This window comes from Blennius ocellaris, assembly GCF_963422515.1.
Source record: "Blennius ocellaris genome assembly, chromosome: 2".
NCBI lineage: Eukaryota > Metazoa > Chordata > Actinopteri > Blenniiformes > Blenniidae > Blennius > Blennius ocellaris.
The window spans coordinates 32,145,122-32,164,041 of record NC_137651.1 but is presented as its reverse complement, the minus strand read 5'-3'; the positions used below and the strand labels follow the sequence as shown (position 1 = coordinate 32,164,041).

At 48.4% G+C, this 18,920-nt stretch overlaps 1 protein-coding gene across 1 annotated transcript in view; it reads left to right on the top strand.

Annotated features, from left to right (window-relative positions):
- The window catches only part of bcas3 (BCAS3 microtubule associated cell migration factor), a 370,231-nt gene that overhangs the window by 111,339 nt on the left and 239,972 nt on the right, over positions 1–18,920 (top strand). Inside the window, exons 17-20 of the mRNA XM_080511322.1 lie at positions 8,148–8,272; positions 8,461–8,626; positions 8,722–8,819; positions 18,766–18,866. Coding sequence (XP_080367448.1) covers positions 8,148–8,272; positions 8,461–8,626; positions 8,722–8,819; positions 18,766–18,866 — 490 coding nt within the window. The remainder of the gene's footprint in view (positions 1–8,147; positions 8,273–8,460; positions 8,627–8,721; positions 8,820–18,765; positions 18,867–18,920) is intronic.

Sequence of the window (18,920 nt, the reverse complement as noted above, 5' to 3'; positions counted from 1 at the left end):
TGCCCACACCCGCTGCTCCAAACACACACGCACTCCCGCAGGACAATGCAGCGGCCCGAAATACACACACACACGCACTAAGAAAAGCTGTCGCATGCAAACACACGGCTCCTTGTCTCAACAATGGCTGAGTGCTGTTAGTTTTACTGCCGGCCCCGGTTGTTGTACAAATTGGATAAACTCCTTGTGCTCTTTCTCAATCTCAACGAGCAGCTTCCCATCGTCTGTGTGTTGTATTTACTCTGCGCATGAACACGAGCCTCGTAAAGGACGGATGTTGGGAGAGAGAGAAGAAAACACACACACACACACACACACAGAGTGGGCAGAAGTGCAGCAGCTGCCAGATATGTGGAATCACTCTGCAGACGAGTCGCCGAGTCGTCCTGCAGGTTTTCAATCCATCTGGGCTGGGAGACGTTGGGCTTCCTGCCTCCGACACTGAAACAGGCACGTCGGGAAGCATGTCATGTGAAAAGTGTGTTTGCTCAAGTGTGCTAGTTCAATAATGGTTTCTCCGTCTATCTCTGTGCCCCCCACCCCTCACCCCTCCCTCATCAAGACCCTACCTCTTTGGGGCGGGATGTTTTGCCATTAAAACTCCATGGTGAGTTTTTTGCTTCTCCCCTCTGTTGGGCTCCAGCAGCATGCGACTGTACACTTCACCACCGCGCCACCCCCCCCCCCCCCCCCCCCCCCTCCTCCTCCTCCTCCGACATCTCGTTTGTCTTCTGCTATGTTTTCAACACATTCCTCACGCAGGCCTGTTTTGTCTATATTGTCCCCTTTGGTGCTGTTTCCCTCCGTCTTGTGTTTGGATGTGTGGGGAGTTGTGGCGTCACGTGATGCTCTTCAAACCATTACCCCAGTCATTTTTCTTTCTTTGTGGGGGGGGGGGGGGGGGGGGGGGGGGGTTGGTTTTGCATCTTACTTGAGGCCTGGTCCGTTTAGAGCCGTCGCGGACACACAGCTGCATGTTTTCTGTTTGCATCCCAGGTGGTAATTGAGGGACGCGTCCCAGAGCTTCAGTGTGGTTTCTTTGAGTCAAACATCTGTCGTCTTATATATTTCATTTTCTCCGTTATGTTGTGTGTAAAACACGTGTGTGTTTTGTTTTTTTTTCTATTCAGCCTGCTGTTGTCACTTTTCTTTTTGTCCCATTCGACGCATTTGCACGCCATTATTGTGTATTATCATATTGTGTTTGTACTGTGTGTGTTTTGTGTGATTACAGAAATGAGTCACATGTACTACTCCGATGAGTCGAATACTTCGTCTGTTTGCTTCAGTTAATTGTCACTAAACATGTTGTTAAGCTCAGTTTGGACTTCCCGTCTTGTACTGTGTGTTCTTATATTTCAGCATTTTGCTTATTGAATGAAAAAAAACACTGAGTATAAGTTCCCATGTTGACTTTCCCATTAGGTATATGTTCATTTCTGAGACACACCTCATTAATGGTAATACCCACATTGTTCTGTTTCAGGAGAAACTGGACTTTAGTTTGGCGTTTGAAACCACAGCATTGTTCTGCGTCATGTCTGTATGTGGTTATCACCATGAAACACACTGAACCAGCTGATGTTTTACTCTATTACTCTTATCACTGTGCTCATATTACTGCATTACATTATTCCTTTCCTCTGGAGGTCTCTTCTTTCAGTGGATGGTAAATTACCATCCACTTAATTTGTTTATCCACTCATCTGGTTAATGTGTCACACTCGGCTGTGATTTTTAAAAAGATGTCCTCTACGTCTGCACACTATATCAGAAGTTATTATTCATCATGATACCAACAACTACAATAATCATATTGTATTAGACTGGAGTGAAATAAAGGACATTTCTCTGCCAACATGTCCAGTCAGATGGAACCTGAATTCACATGATGCTTTTTTTTTTTACTTTAATCTTAAACCTGCTGACAACAGGATTCAATATTAATAGATAAATAAAGACGGTTGTAGAAGAGAAAGAGCACTGGTATGTAGAAGTACAGAGACATGAGGATCCTGTTCTGATATGTTTATGCCTTTATGTCACAATATTTCTCTCTCATGTTTGACGGAGATCATTCTGTCCTCATGTCCAGTGATGTGATGAGGATTTACTTTACATGTCCGGCATGTTAAAAGATAGAAAGGTAAGACACTGATAAATCATGGAATCTGATCATCTGAATTTGCCACAGTACAAGTGACATTATTATGTATTAATCAGTGAGTATTTTGAGGGGGGAAAATACATACAAAAGTGTTTTTCCTCCATGTCCATTTCCAACATCTGTGCACAGAGTGAACAACCACCCAAACACAATTATCAGCTCAATATTGAGTATTTTATTTATCATTTCAAATACAAATGTGGTTTTCAGCTAACACATGCGGTTCATGATTTCTGTTGCAAACAATCCATATTTTTCACTTTTTGAAAACATGTAAAAAGTACATTATTATGGACTCTAGAAAGTGGCTGGTTGCCTGGTGTAAAACCTGCATCAGCTGCAGACGTGAAGTGTGACAGTAAAGAGAAACTCCTGCAGTTTGGAATACTTTTCACTGAATGTTAAAGCTCAGATTATTTATTTACTTACTTACCTACTTACTTACCTACTGACTTACTTATTTACTCATCCCTTATCAGTTCCCAGGACATTTCTTTACTGAACGGACCAGACACTATGTACAGGTGATTTGTAGTAAAATGTTAAACATTGAGCAAAACAGGTTAATTTAATTGTATTTTTTTTGAAGGTCGTAATCATCAAAGGAAGCAGTGCCACGGTTTGAACCCCACTCAGTGACAGTGGAACGTCTCTCTCCGGCCGGGGGCTGAAGCTTCTTGTCAACAGTGTCTGATGAAATCAGATGCTTACAAGCTTTTAAAAGAAGCCCCATTATGACAGAGTCACTTCTGGAGGGATGATTGAGCGGCTCAGTGAAGTGAACTTTTCCCTTCCCGGCTCCCTGCTCCACAGCTCCTCCCCTCCTCACCAAATGAATAGCATGTGTTGCCTTCCCCAAGTCTTAGGTTTCCTCTTTTGTTGTGGCCAGTCACTCATACTCTTTAATTGAATTTTTTTTTCTTTCTGTCCTTATCCACCTCCTGCCTAATCCCGGCCCTTAGTGACTTCAGAGTATATACTTTTTCAAAGGTATACATTCATTAGCGTGTGTTCGGGATCTCGCCAGTTAAAGCGACGCAGTTTTCCTCGTAGTTTGTCTCCAGATGTGAGCTGAGTCACTGAACAGCGAAGACAACCGAGATTTACTGTCTTCACTGTGATAATGTGAAGTAAATTCTGGCCACAGTGAAAAATCTTCATTCACACCCGTCTTTCAGAAGTTTCTGATCTGAGTGAGGAGGAAATGTCGGGACAGGAGGATTCAGAAGAAACTGATCAGACTCTGAACAAAGAAACCAAACAAACTATCAAAACCTCTTCAGTGCTTCCTGCTGAAGCTGGATGTGAGTCATGTGATCATGTCACTAAGCATGTTGGGATTGTCCAGCACAATAATCCCATCACTTTATTCAGTGTTCATGCAAACAGACAATCTGATCCCTCAGTCACATTCAGTGTAAAAGTGTAAAAGCAGCTACTGTTGGACGTGTCGGCCCGTTCACTCCGTCTGCACAGCGGTTTGGGTAACGACAGATATCAACTGGAAACTCACTTCTTCTCCTGGAGACGTCAACCGTGTGCAGCAAAGTTCTTTTCTCCCTTCATGCTGAAAACCGAACATTTTGAAGACGTTGTGTTCAGTGTGGAGACGCAGCAAGGCACTTCACAGTGGGAGTTTGGTTTTCACTCCGATGTGCTCTAAAACAGGACGGAATGCTAAAGGGACACAAACACAAACTTTCATATTTACAAAGATCTGTCACAACTCCGAGTGCCTCGCGTGTTTTTGAGGAACTTGTGGTCAGATTAAGGAAACAGAGCTTTGTTTTATTCGCTTCACCAGGATGAGGTCCTGCTTTTCTTGAGTGAACAACATTACGGTGTACAGTTCTTCCCCGGTCAGTTTAAAGAAAACGCTCTAGTTTCTCCTTGAACCTTTCGTCCGGTGTGGACTGAGTTCCCCCCTCGGCCGTCGGTCGCTGTGAGCTCAGCAGAGCCGCCAGGCTGAGGAGCCGTTGTAGAATAATAAATGTGACGTTGAAGGATGCCTCCTCCACATGACTGGCCCCTCTCTGTCTTTGCTCTCCTTCCTGGCCGGTCTTAATACCAGCTCCTCTTCCTGATAACAATTCTCCACATGGCCCAGAATCAGCACGACGACAGCCACACAGTTCTGTCACTGGACAGGCAGCTGAAGTGAGCACAATCATATTTGTTTACTGGGGCCCTGGAAATAAATGTCGCTGCCAGCGGACTTCCAGCGCCGCCCTCCTCCCCCTCAGAGGCGCCTCATGTTAGCCCGGACGTAGTAATGCGAAGGGACTTTGATGGTTGATGTCGCAGATTGAATTATGCCCTTGAGGAAAAGCTATTAGCTCAGTCAAGAGTCCTCATTTGTTAATTTAAAAGTGGAAATGACATGTGAGTAGTCTTTTCAGTGAATTAAAGTTGCAAAGAAAATGGATCCCTCTCCTTGTAAAAGGGAGCGCAGGGGAAGAAAAGCAGCCGTTTGTTTGGTGACATCCATCTCCTCCTGCTACCAATCCCCCTCTGGATTTTTATGTTTCATAATTTATTGATATTGGATTACATTTTCTGTAACTTGGTGCCATTTGCTAACCTCGCGCTCTTAACCAGCGGTCCTCTCTGAAATGTGATTTCTGTCCACATCGAGGGCTCCGAGGTTATTTATGGCTCGGCTCTGTTGGAATGGTTGGAACTGGATCAGTCCTCCTGCGTCTCCGGCGTAAAGTGTTGAACTCGTTTTCTTTCTAGGGAGCTTTGAACCTTTTGGAGAGGAGGTCACAGTGTCTCTCTACCTCTCTGTGGAATATTCATCTCATCCCTAAAACCAACGTCAGGTGGCTCTCAAACAGGATTTGTGTTTCCCGGGTTGTTGAAACCAGTGAACCACAGGGCCTTGGAGACTTTAACATATTTTCCAGCGATGGGATAGCTGGAAGAGCAGAATCTGACCGAAGAACAGTCCCACACAGTCTGGAGGATCTGTTCTGGTTCACGTGGGTCTTCTGACCAGCAGATCTCCATTCCCCACTTTCCCACTGCGCGTCACCGTCTTCTAGCCATTTTCACTTTCCTGCTCATTGCTCATGCTCTCAACTGTACATGCCTGATATCCTCGCGGCTCTGGGTTCTGTTGGTTTTCCTCCTGTGTTGTGGTGAGATAGTTTGATTGAAAGCAGAACGTCCTGCGGAGGAGGAAGCTTCAGGTTGCTAAGTGGAGCTGTTTGTTAAACCTGTGATGTGTTTGGATGCCCGGACGGACAACTCCGCCTCAGGAAGCGCTCCGAGGCCCGGGCGAGGCCAACCTGGAGTCAGCGCAATATCCTGAGCGTGACTCTATCTCCTTCCCATCTCTCCGTCACAGACGGGGCTTACCGGACTCTTTGGCTGTTCAGTCGTCTTTCTCTGACTTCCTCTGTCACACGGTGTCGGCCAATCACGTGGCTGCGTCCAGCCGCTCATGTCTGAGGTGGCGGCAGTGAGAGGAACCTGAACAGGGAGAGTTTGAGCAGCCGGCTCTCTCAACACCCGGTACCGTGGGTTTCTGACAAACACTGCTGAGGAACTTCTTGTTTGTTTGTTTGTTTGTTTGTTTGTTTGTTTTCAACCAGTGGCAGGAAGCTTCAGCAAGGAACATGAGCTGTCACACTCAGATTAACGTGCTGTCATTATTCCAAGCAGATTATAGATTACAGGTGTTTCACATCTAAACCATTGGAATGAAGTTCTCTGGTTTATCTTTGTGACACTGTTTAAAAAAGTGCTCTATAATTAAAGTTATTATTATCTCGTCCTTCTGTTTTAAGGATTGTGTTGCACTTGTATGTTCATGTAGATTTCCTTCAATGAGGCGTCAGAGATCAGGTCTGTCGCTGCTTTACATCCTGAAACATGAACGTGAATCCCACTCTGAGGTTTTACTCAGACGAAAGTAACAGAACAGAGACCGTCACCTCATTTTACTCATCCGACTATCAGCCAGTGCAGATTGAATACTGAACAATGTAATTAGTTAGTGACAGTGCTATACTTTCTGTACCTGCTGACCCTGTTCCATCAAACAAACACATTTATTGACTGAACTTTACTGCATCATGGCAGGTTTTGATTTGATTTGACCAAATGTATTTGGTCAAATATACCTATTAACTTTATAACCATTTTAATTCATTTTGGTTCATGAAGCCGTGACAACTGATTGATATATGGTGTAAATTGATTTCACAGATATATTACTTTTCCACCACTTGAGCTTTTCAGTTAATCACATTCACCAATTCACACTCACTCACACACCCATGGAGGCGGCTGCCATGCAATCAGCTCAGTCTGTCCTCTGAGAGCAGTTTGGGGTTCAGTGTCTTGCTCAAGGACACTTCAACATGTGGTAGATGTGGAATTGAGAGACGACACAAACTGAGCTGAAACCGCCCATGAATTCATTGTCTCACAATTTATGAATTCAATGATGTAATCATTTTGTAATTGGGTTGGAGGGCTTTACACAGTGGAGGTTCACATCAGACATGTGTTTTCATAGAAGCACCAAATGATTGTTGTCCATGGACACAGATGTGGTTTCCACCTGATCATCTCGTGTTTTATCCATCGATGTCACTGTTTTAGCATGAAGGGATAAAGAAAGCAGATAAAACTGCAGTTCTATGAACTCCTGAGGACGTTTCTGCAGCTGGAGTCAGTGGTTGATGATTCACTGGACGGTATGAGTCCACTGCTGAAGCAGATCTCAACAGTTACTCTCACGTCTTCACCGTCCCTCACATGAGGTTGGTCTTCTGTTTGACTTCTCTCAACCTCTTCTCCGCTGCGGAGTGAATTGGTAGTCGATCTGAGCAAGTGGTGCGTTGTTCTGTTGCTCCTTGTCCTCGCCGGAGCTCGTTCCGACAGAAGTGGGCGAGTTGCTTTTATGCCCGTGTGGTTTCCCAGAGGTGGAGGTTAAGTACCCATGTGGGAGTGTGTGACACCAGCCGGGGCCTTAAAGCCGTGAGCCCCTCTTGTGCCTGATCGCTGCGACCACATTCTGCTGTCCACGTTGGTTAGAAGGCCGGACAGTAATACCAGACCTGGCTACTGTTCCATGATTGCTTCCATATGGAGCCCTATCGCAGCTCAAACCTCTCTCTGGCTCCACTTCCTCTCAAACAGTCCTGACATGCTGAATAATCCAATCACTTCCAACAAATAACCTCCTGTGGCTCTTTCATGCAGACGCTTTAGAAATGCAGCTCGGACTCTGCAGCTGAGTCCAGCAGCTCCCAAACTGGAATCCTGCAAGAAAATAACACGTTTGACGAAACGAAATATTATGTGTAAATGCAAGGCAAATCTATTTATATAGCACCTTTCATGATTTACAAAGAAACATAAGAAATACGTGAAATCAAAGCCATCAAGCGTCTTAAGACATTAAGATTCTGAAATGAATTCAAACAAAGGGATTTAAAACTGCATGAAAAGGAGAATGAATACAGTAAATGTATAACGGTAATTTAACAAGTACAAACCAAAAACAAATAACCTCTTCAGCCACTGCTTTTATGTGTTTTTGTTGAATGGATGAGAGTTGCAGTGTGTGATCGGCAGTATCACGCTCACATTATGCAAACTGGTTTCCTACAAAGTAATTCATTTCTTCTTCTTCTTCTTCTTCTTGTTCTTGTTGTTGTTAAACCAAACACAGTGTCTGCAAATATACGTGTGAACACATAGCATATATTCATATGCATGGAATGGTTTGAGCATATTCTGCAGTGTAGGAGGCGTGAGGATCGGGCCGGCAGAAGTCGATAGATTATCTGATGACATGAGGAAGTCAGGAAGGATTTCTTGTTTCGTTCTTTTAGGCAGCAAAGCTGCTCTTCAAGTGTCCATGAAGACAAGTTGATGATCAAGCACATGCTTGTAATTCACAATGTTGATTGTTTGCTGGCCGTCGGTGTTGAGTGTGTCTTCTTGATTTGTCTCCTCCCTGAAGCAAAGCCAAGCCGCCGCCTCAGATCTCTCCCAGCAAGTCCAGTGGGGGAGAGTTCTGCGTGGCCACCATCTTTGCCTCGTCCCGCTCCTGGTTCATCACAAACCCCAACATGAAACGAGAGAAAGGTGAGCACGCCGTCGTTGGGTCACCGTGCCTCTCGCCTGCGCTCAGTGATGCGTGTCCGGCTCATTTCCACTCCTTGTCCACAAACGGCACGTCTCCCCGCTGAACGCTGCCCCCGCCAGTCCCGCCGGTACTGCAGCGTTTGCTCTGTGTGAACGAGCCTCTGTGACGTGTTTGTGTCTCCTCACAGACCAGTCCAAACAGTCCGTGGTGGACTCGCTCTACATCGTCAGTTGCTATGGTAACCTGGTGGAGCACGTCCTGGAGCCTCGGCCCATCAGCACGGCTCAGAAGATCAGCGACGACACGCCGTTGGAGCTCAACACGTGTCCCAGGGCCTGCTGGACGCTGGCCAGGTCAGGGGGGGGGGGGGGGGGTCATGTTGGGGGGGGGGGGGGGGGGAGCGCCTCTGAAGGAGCTGCTCTCACAGCGGGTTTGTGTTCCGGTGCAGGACTCCGCAGTGGAACGAGCTGCAGCCTCCGTTCAGCCCCACCCATCCCCTGGTGCTGGCCTCGGACCTCGTGCAGTACTACCAGTGCCTGCTCTCCGGTACGTCGTCACTGCAACACTTACATGCTTTCACACCTCGCATATTCATGTTTAATTGGGGCGACCGTGGCTCAGGTGGTAGAGTGGTCGTCTTTCGGAGTGAGAGGTCGGAGGTTCGATCCCAGTCTACACCGGTCTATGTGTCGAAGTGTCCTTGGGCAAGACACTGAACCCTAAATTGCTCCCAGTGGTGGACTAGCGCCTTGCATGGCAGCTCTGTCCCATTGGTGTGTGAATGTGAGCGTGAATGGGTGAATGACTGATATGTAAAGCGCTTTGGGACTACCTCAGTGTGGTTAGAAGGTGCTATATAAATCTAGACCATTTACCATTTAATTCTGAATTTATTCATCTTTTGCTCAGATTCAATGTAGTTTCATGGTTTTTCACATCATTTAAAGTATCAGGCTCCAGAGAGCAGAGTTTACAGGTCTGCAGAAAAAGCCGTGTGTACAGCAGCGCTCATCCTCACATAAACTCCTGGAAATAGATCAGAAAAGTGGGATCGTCTTATGTTGGGGACTTATTATTGAACTGCTGAATTGCGGCACAGCGCCTTAGAATCAAGAGGACACGATCTGCAGACTGCAGAACAGTGGTGTAATGATCAAATGAGGATGACCTGAATGTTCAGTTCTCATAGTTTTCTGATTGAGGACCACAACTTGAAGTGATCTGGGTTGGATTTGAAGGAATCGATTTGTGTTCTTCAAACTGTCACCAAGCAAACAAAAATGAGATTCTGGATGCAGTGTGAGCGCAGCTGTAGGCAGGATGCACCTTGGGATGACCAGCTCAAGTTGTAGGATGCAACTTCTTACCTCCTAAACATCTACATGAATCCTCAACGCTCCTCCAAAGCAGCTTCAACCACCTTGCGGCAAAGAGTCAGTATGAGCTCAAAGTGAACAAAACTCCTGGCTTTGACCCAACATTTGAAGTTTCATCTCAAATGTCAGAAGGACTTCCAACAGCTAATACTCACAAATCTCTTCCCAAATGTATAAATATGGAACAAATGTGTTTCAGTACTGGATAAGCTGACGTATTTGCTTTGAAACCCCCATAGTGTGTGTTTATCCCGAGGATCAAATGTAGGTCTGTGTATGTTTTGGTAGCTCAGGCTCACGGGGGCACGTACGTGTTCTGTATGTACTGTATGCATCATTAGCCGAGCCGGGAACCTCTACGCCCCGCTGGTTCTCCTGCTGACCGTGTTGAAAGCAGGTCATCAGCCTCTTATTGGGGCCACATGCAGGGAAGGGACGGCTCCACTCGCCACGCACAACGTCCTCTTTCTCAGAGAAACGTCTTCCTCCCTCGTCTGTCCTCTGAGCTCGGTCACAATTCCGCCATGTTTTTTCCTGCGCTGGCACCTTGAATCAGTCCTGTGGTGGCCTGCTTCAGGACTCGTCCTACCGATGCTAAAAGATGTAGCACTCAGGCCAATTAACGGACACCCTGAACTCACTCTAATTCAATAACAAGTCCAGAGCAGTGGGCACTTTAAGTTGCTGTCTGAAAGGCCATTTCACTAAAGCGCAGAGTGCACACGGATGGCCACACACGGAATCAATCCAGCCCAGTGGAATATGCTGGCGTTTTCAGCTCGCGCCATAATTATAAACATACAAAATCTGTAATTAGTTCTCGTGGGTGCTCCGGGGCAAGTGGTAGCTGTGTTTACCCTTATCTCTGTACTCGCCTGCGTGGACTTCTGCAGCGCTCCAGGTCTAACTGGTAGGATATTTTCCCAAATTAGAGCTAATGGTCTCTCCCAGTGTCAGAGCGATGAGGACGCGTCGGAGTGACGGGCTCGGGCGTCAGCTTCCTCCACAGACCTCTGCCAGCGTGGGCCGCGGAGCTGGCTGCATAATGAGAGAGATTCATTGCATTAACATTTACATCCAATTAACAAAAGCCAAATCACACCGCTGTGACTCTGCCCCCCCCGAACCGCTCGATGTGAACTCATGTGCAGTCAAGACGCTATAAACATAATTGTTCAACCCTCTGCCTCCTTCTTGAGCTCCTGCCATTTTCCCTCGGGGTCATGTTCCCTACGCCACCACCACCACCACCACCACCACCACCACCACCACCCACCGAGCTGCTCTTAGCCGGCCACCTTCCCTCTCTGTGCCGTGCACCGGGCGGGTACTCCCAGCATTCTGTTTCCCAGCATGCATCTGCTGTGCCAGCTCCTTCCTGCCCTGCAGTGATCCAGGAGAGAACCTGGAGCCGACCTGAGGAGGAATTGCTGCACAACCAGAAGCTGCTCCTGCAGGCACCTCTTGTGTACCAGGAACGCTGAGAGGAAGCTGAACAGACTCACGGTCCGCTCCCGCAGAACAAACTACCCTCCAAATGGATTCTTGTCATTGATTCCTCACGAGAGAGAGTCCGTGCTTAGATAACAATAAGTTTACAAGAAGAGTCAGGACTCTCAACAACATTGTTGATACGCTCTTGTTCCGGAGCCTCTTCAGCAGCTCAGACTAGTCAAATAATGACATTATAACTGTGGAATTCATATTTCTGGACAACTCCAAAGACTTCCTTTGTGTTGTTGCAAACAGCTCTGTCTCAACCCGAAGACATTTTTTATAGGGAAGCACTTATAACAATACCAGCAACTGGTATAGTGTGTGACATTCAGATACACGGGGTACTCTGGGTCATACATGTGAAAGCTCCCGATACAACCAGGAGAGTGATGTCATCGTGATGTCATCAATCAGCAGCAGGTAGACCAGAGAGCAAGGGCCCACAGTTTGGAGATTCTTTAATATTACTGAGAGCCACAAGAGTAACACAGACTGTAACTGATGTCCTGACAACATATCAAGTGGAGAGAAATAGTTCAACACCAGCAGAGTGAGACCCATGCTGCCCAGTAGTTTAAGTGCTCACAACGTCAATCTGTGCTAGCTGCTTCATGCTACATGCTAAACGTTATTAAAGATTGACTGATACACTCGAGCTCAGTCCCTTGGTCTACAGCCTCCAGTGAAGCGTACAATGTTTTGCACTGTGCTGCGTGTACTGTAGACTGTAATACTGCTGGATGTGTGTGTACTGTAGACTGTAATACTGCTGGAGGTGTGTGTACTGTAGACTGTAAGACTGCTGGATGTGTGTGTACTGTAGACTGTAAGACTGCTGGATGTGTGTGTACTGTAGACTGTAAGACTACTGAGGTGTGTGTACTGTAGACTGCAAGACTACTGAGGTGTGTGTACTGTAGACTGCAAGACTACTGAGGTGTGTGTACTGTAGACTGTAATACTACTGGATGTGTGTGTACTGTAGACTGTAAGACTACTGAGGTGTGTGTACTGTAGACTGTAATACTACTGGATGTGTGTGTACTGTAGACTGTAATACTACTGGAGGTGTGTGTACTGTAGACTGTAATACTACTGGAGGTGTGTGTACTGTAGACTGTAATACTGCTGGTGTGTGTGCTGTAGACTGTAACACTGCTGGAGGTGTGTCTAATATAGACTATAAGACTACTGAGGTGTGTGTACTGTAGACTGTAAGACTACTGAGGTGTGTACTGTAGACTGTAATACTACTGGAGGTGTGTGTACTGTAGACTGTACTACTGCTGGAGGTGTGTGTACTGCAGACTATACGACAGCCAAAAACCATTTCACCAGTCTGGGTCCAGGGTTCAATGTTGGTTTTGTTCTCTGATTGGACTAAAACACTGAATGCATCAGTTAAAAAAACGATACGTTGACCGAAACCAAAGACGACATCGTGAGTAGAGTTTCAATCGTATCTCTGTGGAAATACATGGAGATGCAACACTTTACCTTTTTAATGTAGAATACCTGGTGCCTTTTCAAATTACAAGCCATTTGTATTTGATAAAACTGAAATTCCTCCTTTCCTCAATATTAGGATTGAAAATGCTCTGTGAAATGTGTCATTGTCATGTGTGAAGTGGAAAAAACCTTTCGGAGAATACACAATAAAATGTGTCTAAAGCATGAACACATGTTGGATGTATTTAATATCAGTGAAACCAACCCTGCAGACTCACTGAAATGCTGAAAGAAGAAGACGTATATAAATAGCTGCTCCTGCTAATTGTCTTGCAGCTTGTGTGTAGAAAGTGGGCGCGAGGCGGAGAGGTGGCAGCGGCTGATTGACGGGCCGTGGTCTCCGGTCTCGCTTCTCTATATTGGATGACCCGGGCTGATTAAAAATGCAGCATGCAGGGGAAGAAGTAGGAAGGAGAGAGGAAGGGCCGAGGTCAGAGCAGACCGGAGCCTGCAGGACGGGATGATAAAAGGAAGCGGTGGCGCCACTTCATGGTCACTATCTCCACCTGTCCATCTGCAGCGGCTCCTGGCAGCACTCAGGATGCGCAGCACCGCCGCCACTGATAAGCAGCACAGACACACACTGTGTACAGGAGCTCACAGAGGAGGCGCTGTACGGCGTTCAGAGCCAGCATTCAGTGGTCCAGTCTGCAGACCGTCCACTGACCAGTTCACAGTTCCATCATGTCCAGTCTGCAGACCGTCCCCTGACCAGTTCACAGCTCCATCAGCTCCATCATGTCCAGTCTGCAGACCGTCCCCTGACCAGTTCACAGCTCCATCATGTCCAGTCTACAGACTGTCCCCTGACCAGTTCACAGTTCCATCATGTCCAGTCTGCAGACCGTCCCCTGACCAGTTCACAGCTCCACCATGTCCAGTCTGCAGACTGTCCCCTGACCAGTTCACAGCTCCATCATGTCCAGTCTGCAGACTGTCCCCTGACCAGTTCACAGTTCCATCATGTCCAGTCTGCAGACTGTCCCCTGACCAGTTCACAGCTCCATCATGTCCAGTCTGCAGACTGTCCCCTGACCAGTTCACAGCTCCACCATGTCCAGTCTGCAGACCGTCCCCTGACCAGTTCACAGTTCCATCATGTCCAGTCTGCAGACTGTCCCCTGACCAGTTCACAGTTCCATCATGTCCAGTCTGCAGACCGTCCCCTGACCAGTTCACAGCTCCACCATGTCCAGTCTGCAGACTGTCCCCTGACCAGTTCACAGCTCCATCATGTCCAGTCTGCAGACTGTCCCCTGACCAGTTCACAGTTCCATCATGTCCAGTCTGCAGACTGTCCCCTGACCAGTTCACAGCTCCACCATGTCCAGTCTGCAGACCGTCCCCTGACCAGTTCACAGCTCCATCATGTCCAGTCTGCAGACTGTCCCCTGACCAGTTCACAGCTCCATCATGTCCAGTCTGCAGACTGTCCCCTGACCAGTTCACAGCTCCATCAGCTCCATCATGTCCAGTCTGCAGACTGTCCCCTGACCAGTTCACAGCTCCATCAGCTCCATCATGTCCAGTCTGCAGACTGTCCCCTGACCAGTTCACAGCTCCACCATGTCCAGTCTGCAGACCGTCCCCTGACCAGTTCACAGCTCCATCATGTCCAGTCTGCAGACTGTCCCCTGACCAGTTCACAGCTCCATCATGTCCAGTCTGCAGACTGTCCCCTGACCAGTTCACAGCTCCATCAGCTCCATCATGTCCAGTCTGCAGACTGTCCCCTGACCAGTTCACAGCTCCATCAGCTCCATCATGTCCAGTCTGCAGACTGTCCCCTGACCAGTTCACAGCTCCATCAGCTCCATCATGTCCAGTCTGCAGACTGTCCCCTGACCAGTTCACAGCTCCACCATGTCCAGTCTGCAGACCGTCCCCTGACCAGTTCACAGCTCCATCATGTCCAGTCTGCAGACTGTCCCCTGACCAGTTCACAGCTCCATCATGTCCAGTCTGCAGACTGTCCCCTGACCAGTTCACAGCTCCATCATGTCCAGTCTGCAGACCGTCCCCTGACCAGTTCACAGCTCCATCAGCTCCATCATGTCCAGTCTGCAGACCGTCCCCTGACCAGTTCACAGCTCCACCATGTCCAGTCTGCAGACTGTCCCCTGACCAGTTCACAGCTCCATCATGTCCAGTCTGCAGACTGTCCCCTGACCAGTTCACAGCTCCACCATGTCCAGTCTGCAGACCGTCCCCTGACCAGTTCACAGCTCCATCATGTCCAGTCTGCAGACTGTCCCCTGACCAGTTCACAGCTCTATCAGCTCCATCATGTCCAGTCTGCAGACTGTCCCCTGACCAGTTCACAGCTCCACCATGTCCAGTCTGCAGACCGTCCCCTGACCAGTTCACAGCTCCATCATGTCCAGTCTGCAGACTGTCCCCTGACCAGTTCACAGCTCCATCATGTCCAGTCTGCAGACTGTCCCCTGACCAGTTCACAGCTCCATCATGTCCAGTCTGCAGACTGTCCCCTGACCAGTTCACAGCTCCATCATGTCCAGTCTGCAGACCGTCCCCTGACCAGTTCACAGCTCCATCAGCTCCATCAGCTCCATCATGTCCAGTCTGCAGACCGTCCCCTGACCAGTTCACAGCTCCACCAGCTCCATCATGTCCAGTCTGCAGACTGTCCCCTGACCAGTTCACAGCTCCTTCAGAGCTGCTCGACTTTCCACATCCAAACTGGCGACAGTAACTTCATACTGTCTTGAGAGGTGATTTTTGTCTCTCTGTCCCCACCACCACCACCAACACCACCTCCATCATCACCACCTCCACCACCTCCACCACCACCACCACCACCAAGTACACAAACCAGTGAATAATTCAATGCCTGGATCTCTCGCTGGCTCCTCTGAGCCGGGTGATGAAGGTGGCGATCCCGGCTCTGCTTTTTGGCGCAGCCACCCTCCGTCCGCCCCCCCACCGCCCCAACGCGCCCCCAACGCCCCCGCCCCCCACCGCCCCTCCTTCCTACCTGTCATATAATGTGCTAATTGTGGCTACTGAATGACTGGCTGGCTTGGCAGCCCTCTCGGGACTCTGAGGCCCATGACAGGCCGGCCACAGTTGCCCCGTCAATAGATCTAATTGCTGGGAGAGAGGGGCCGGAGTGAAGGCTGCAGAGCATCAGGCGTTTGGTAAAGGGAAACCGCGGCGCCATGACGGGGTCAGTAATCAAAGAGAGGCAGAGAAAGGATGGGGGTAAGTGTAGCGCTGGCTGAATGAAGGAACTGTCAGTCAAATGTGCCTTGAATGATATATAATGGCTAAGCCATCCGCCCTGTCAGGATGCCAGCACCTATCTGCCAGAGTGCGGCTCAAACGGCAACGCGAGAAGAGAGGAAAGTGAGAAGAGAGGCAGGTGGGGCCGCGGAGAGGCAGCGCGGCAAGTGGAATGTCTGGCAACCGGACCCGCGGAGTCCGCAGAGGGAGGAGGGAAATGAAAGAGGACAAAATTAATATTTAAGAAAATACAAATGGAGGAGATGAAGGTGATTGGAGCCGACGCCCAGACGGACCGCCGTTCTCTGTTCACCCAGCAGCCGCCGTCCTGATCCATCAGATTGTTACAATGGTTATCTATCCCCGGAGACCCCCCCCCCCCCCCCTTCCTCCCCCCCCCCCCTAAAAGTCCTCTGTAGGTTGGACCACATCAATACCTCAGGCAGCCTTTGTTCTTGTTCTGACTCCGTGCTTCACTGCTCAGGCTAACACACACACACACACACACACACACACACACACACACACACACACACACACACACACACACACACACACACACACACACACACAGTATAAACGGACTTCCTCTCTTAGGTGTTTTTACAAAAGTACCCCAAAAAGTTTTTTTTGTTGTTTTTTTTTTTTTAGCATTTTTGATAAATGGACACAATCAACTATGATCAGATCCTAAATATTCAGTCAAACTTTTAAATATCTCCATCATTCATTTACAGTCATTAATGATGGTGATGGGGGGGGGGGGGGGCACACAACACATCACAAGACGAAAGCACAAAAATTTCAGTTCTTCCTGCTCCAAGCAGGATTTTAAATCCTCACCCCCTGACCCAACCCAAAGTCTTCATCCCTACCCTACCGGAACCAGCCATTTGAATCTCTCCCCCAATCTGTCTTCTTCTTCTTTTCTCTCCTTGTCCCTCTCACCCATCGGGCGAGCATGAAGCCACCACCTATCAGTCTGGTTCTGCAGGGTTCTCCTCCTCGGAGTCTGGTTCTGCAGGGTTCTCCTCCTCGGAGTCTGGTTCTGCAGGGTTCTCCTCCTCGGAGTCTGGTTCTGCAGGGTTCTCCTCCTCGGAGTCTGGTTCTGCAGGGTTCTCCTCCTCGGAGTCTGGTTCTGCAGGTTCCTCCTCTGAGGGAGTTGTTCCTTTCCACAGTCGCTGTACTTCTCATGTGGATTTATTGGGTTTATCTCTGTTAAAAGCACCTTGAAGTGACTGTGATATTTGTGGTGCTGAACTGAAGTGGAATTGAACTACAGATGAGTTGTGGAGTCCCTACGAAGCAGCCGGAGGACCCACTGGGTCAGGGTCCACTGGTTCCACACACCGGTGTGTTAGTAGCTGTGTTTAGTGCAGGGATGCAGTACGTGTGGACTCCTCCAGGACGGAGACGGCCGCCGGCCTGGTTCCCTCCGTGGACGGCAGGGAGGGAACAAATGTTGTGGAGCTGCATCGACGTTCAGCCTCTTAAGAGCCTGTAATGACTGCTGGAAAAGCAGGAGGCGACTGATCCCACTGTAACTGCTGGGGTTCTGTCTGGACACACACACACACACACACACACACACACACACACACACACACACAGTATGCTTGACCCGTGGGGATGACCACTCGCCCCACAGTGGAGCCTGGCTGCCACTCCGGCCTTTGAAACACACACACACACACACACACACACACACACACACACACACACACACACACACACACACACACACACACACACACACACACACACACACACACACACACACACTCTCACACACTGGAAACCCGATCCAGCGAGTCCAGCAACTGCTTCAGAACATCAATAATTAATTAGGGAACAGCTATTGGCCCCAAGGGTCAAAGAGCTTGGAGGGAGGAGGAGAGGGTGTGTGTGTGTGTGTGTGTGTGTGTGTGTGTGTGTGTGTGTGTGTGTGTGTGTGTGTGTGTGTGTGTGTGTGTGTGTGTGTGTGTGTGTGTGTGTGTGTGTGTGTGTGTGTGTGTGTGTGTGAGAGTGTGTGTGGGGGGGGTCATTATTTTTTTAATAAATAACTGGTCCTGCAGGTTTTTACAGGGACCTGCTGCACCTGCTGAAGGCTCCCGAGGAGAAACACACTTTATCATCATGAGCTGAAAGCGAAGAAATAAAAGTGATGCAAAGAGCGACACAAAAGGACTTCTGGGTGTAAACAACCACATGACACACACTGTGGCTCCACAAACACACTGACGGCGGCTGACACACACACGAGAGAGAGACTGCCAGGCCCAAACCACTGGAGAACAACCACTTCATCAGATTTCATCACAAAGACACACACAAGGAGCAAAACCAGCAAAGTGACAACAAACACGACACAATGACCACAGACAACAATAAGTCAACAACTCAGAAAGGAAATAAAAAGACACACGCACACACATTACCACACAGGTACACATATTGAGTAAGAGGAGCAAAAGACTGCAGTCACAATGAAAACAAAATGACAAAAGCAAATCAACACACCACACACACACACACACACACACACACACACACACACACACACACACACACACACACACACCCATCAGCTGTCCAATGAATCCATTACTGTTGGAAGTGAGTCTGAGCCTCATGTATGGATACTGGCTGTCTGTATCAGTCAATCCTTAATGACATTAACGCACTTTAATAATCTAAATGTCAGGAGCACTTTTCCTTCACGGGGGGATTAATGTAAATACTTAATGATCACGTGTGACGTATCGGTGTCCGCACTGAGCCCTGCTTCTTTCTCTTAAGTTACTTTTAGCCACCAAGGTGCTTTCTGAAGACGATGTGTTGTGACAGTGTGATCTGCTGCGTTCCAGCGGTGCCTCCAGCGAGTCCCGGGCCAATCACTCGTCACGAGTCGTCTGACAGCCTGGCGTCGGACCACAGCGGCCAGGAGGACGAGGAGTGGCTCTCTCAGGTAACACTTCCTCTCAGACCGGCGTTTCGCCAGCTGACCGACACAATTCGACTT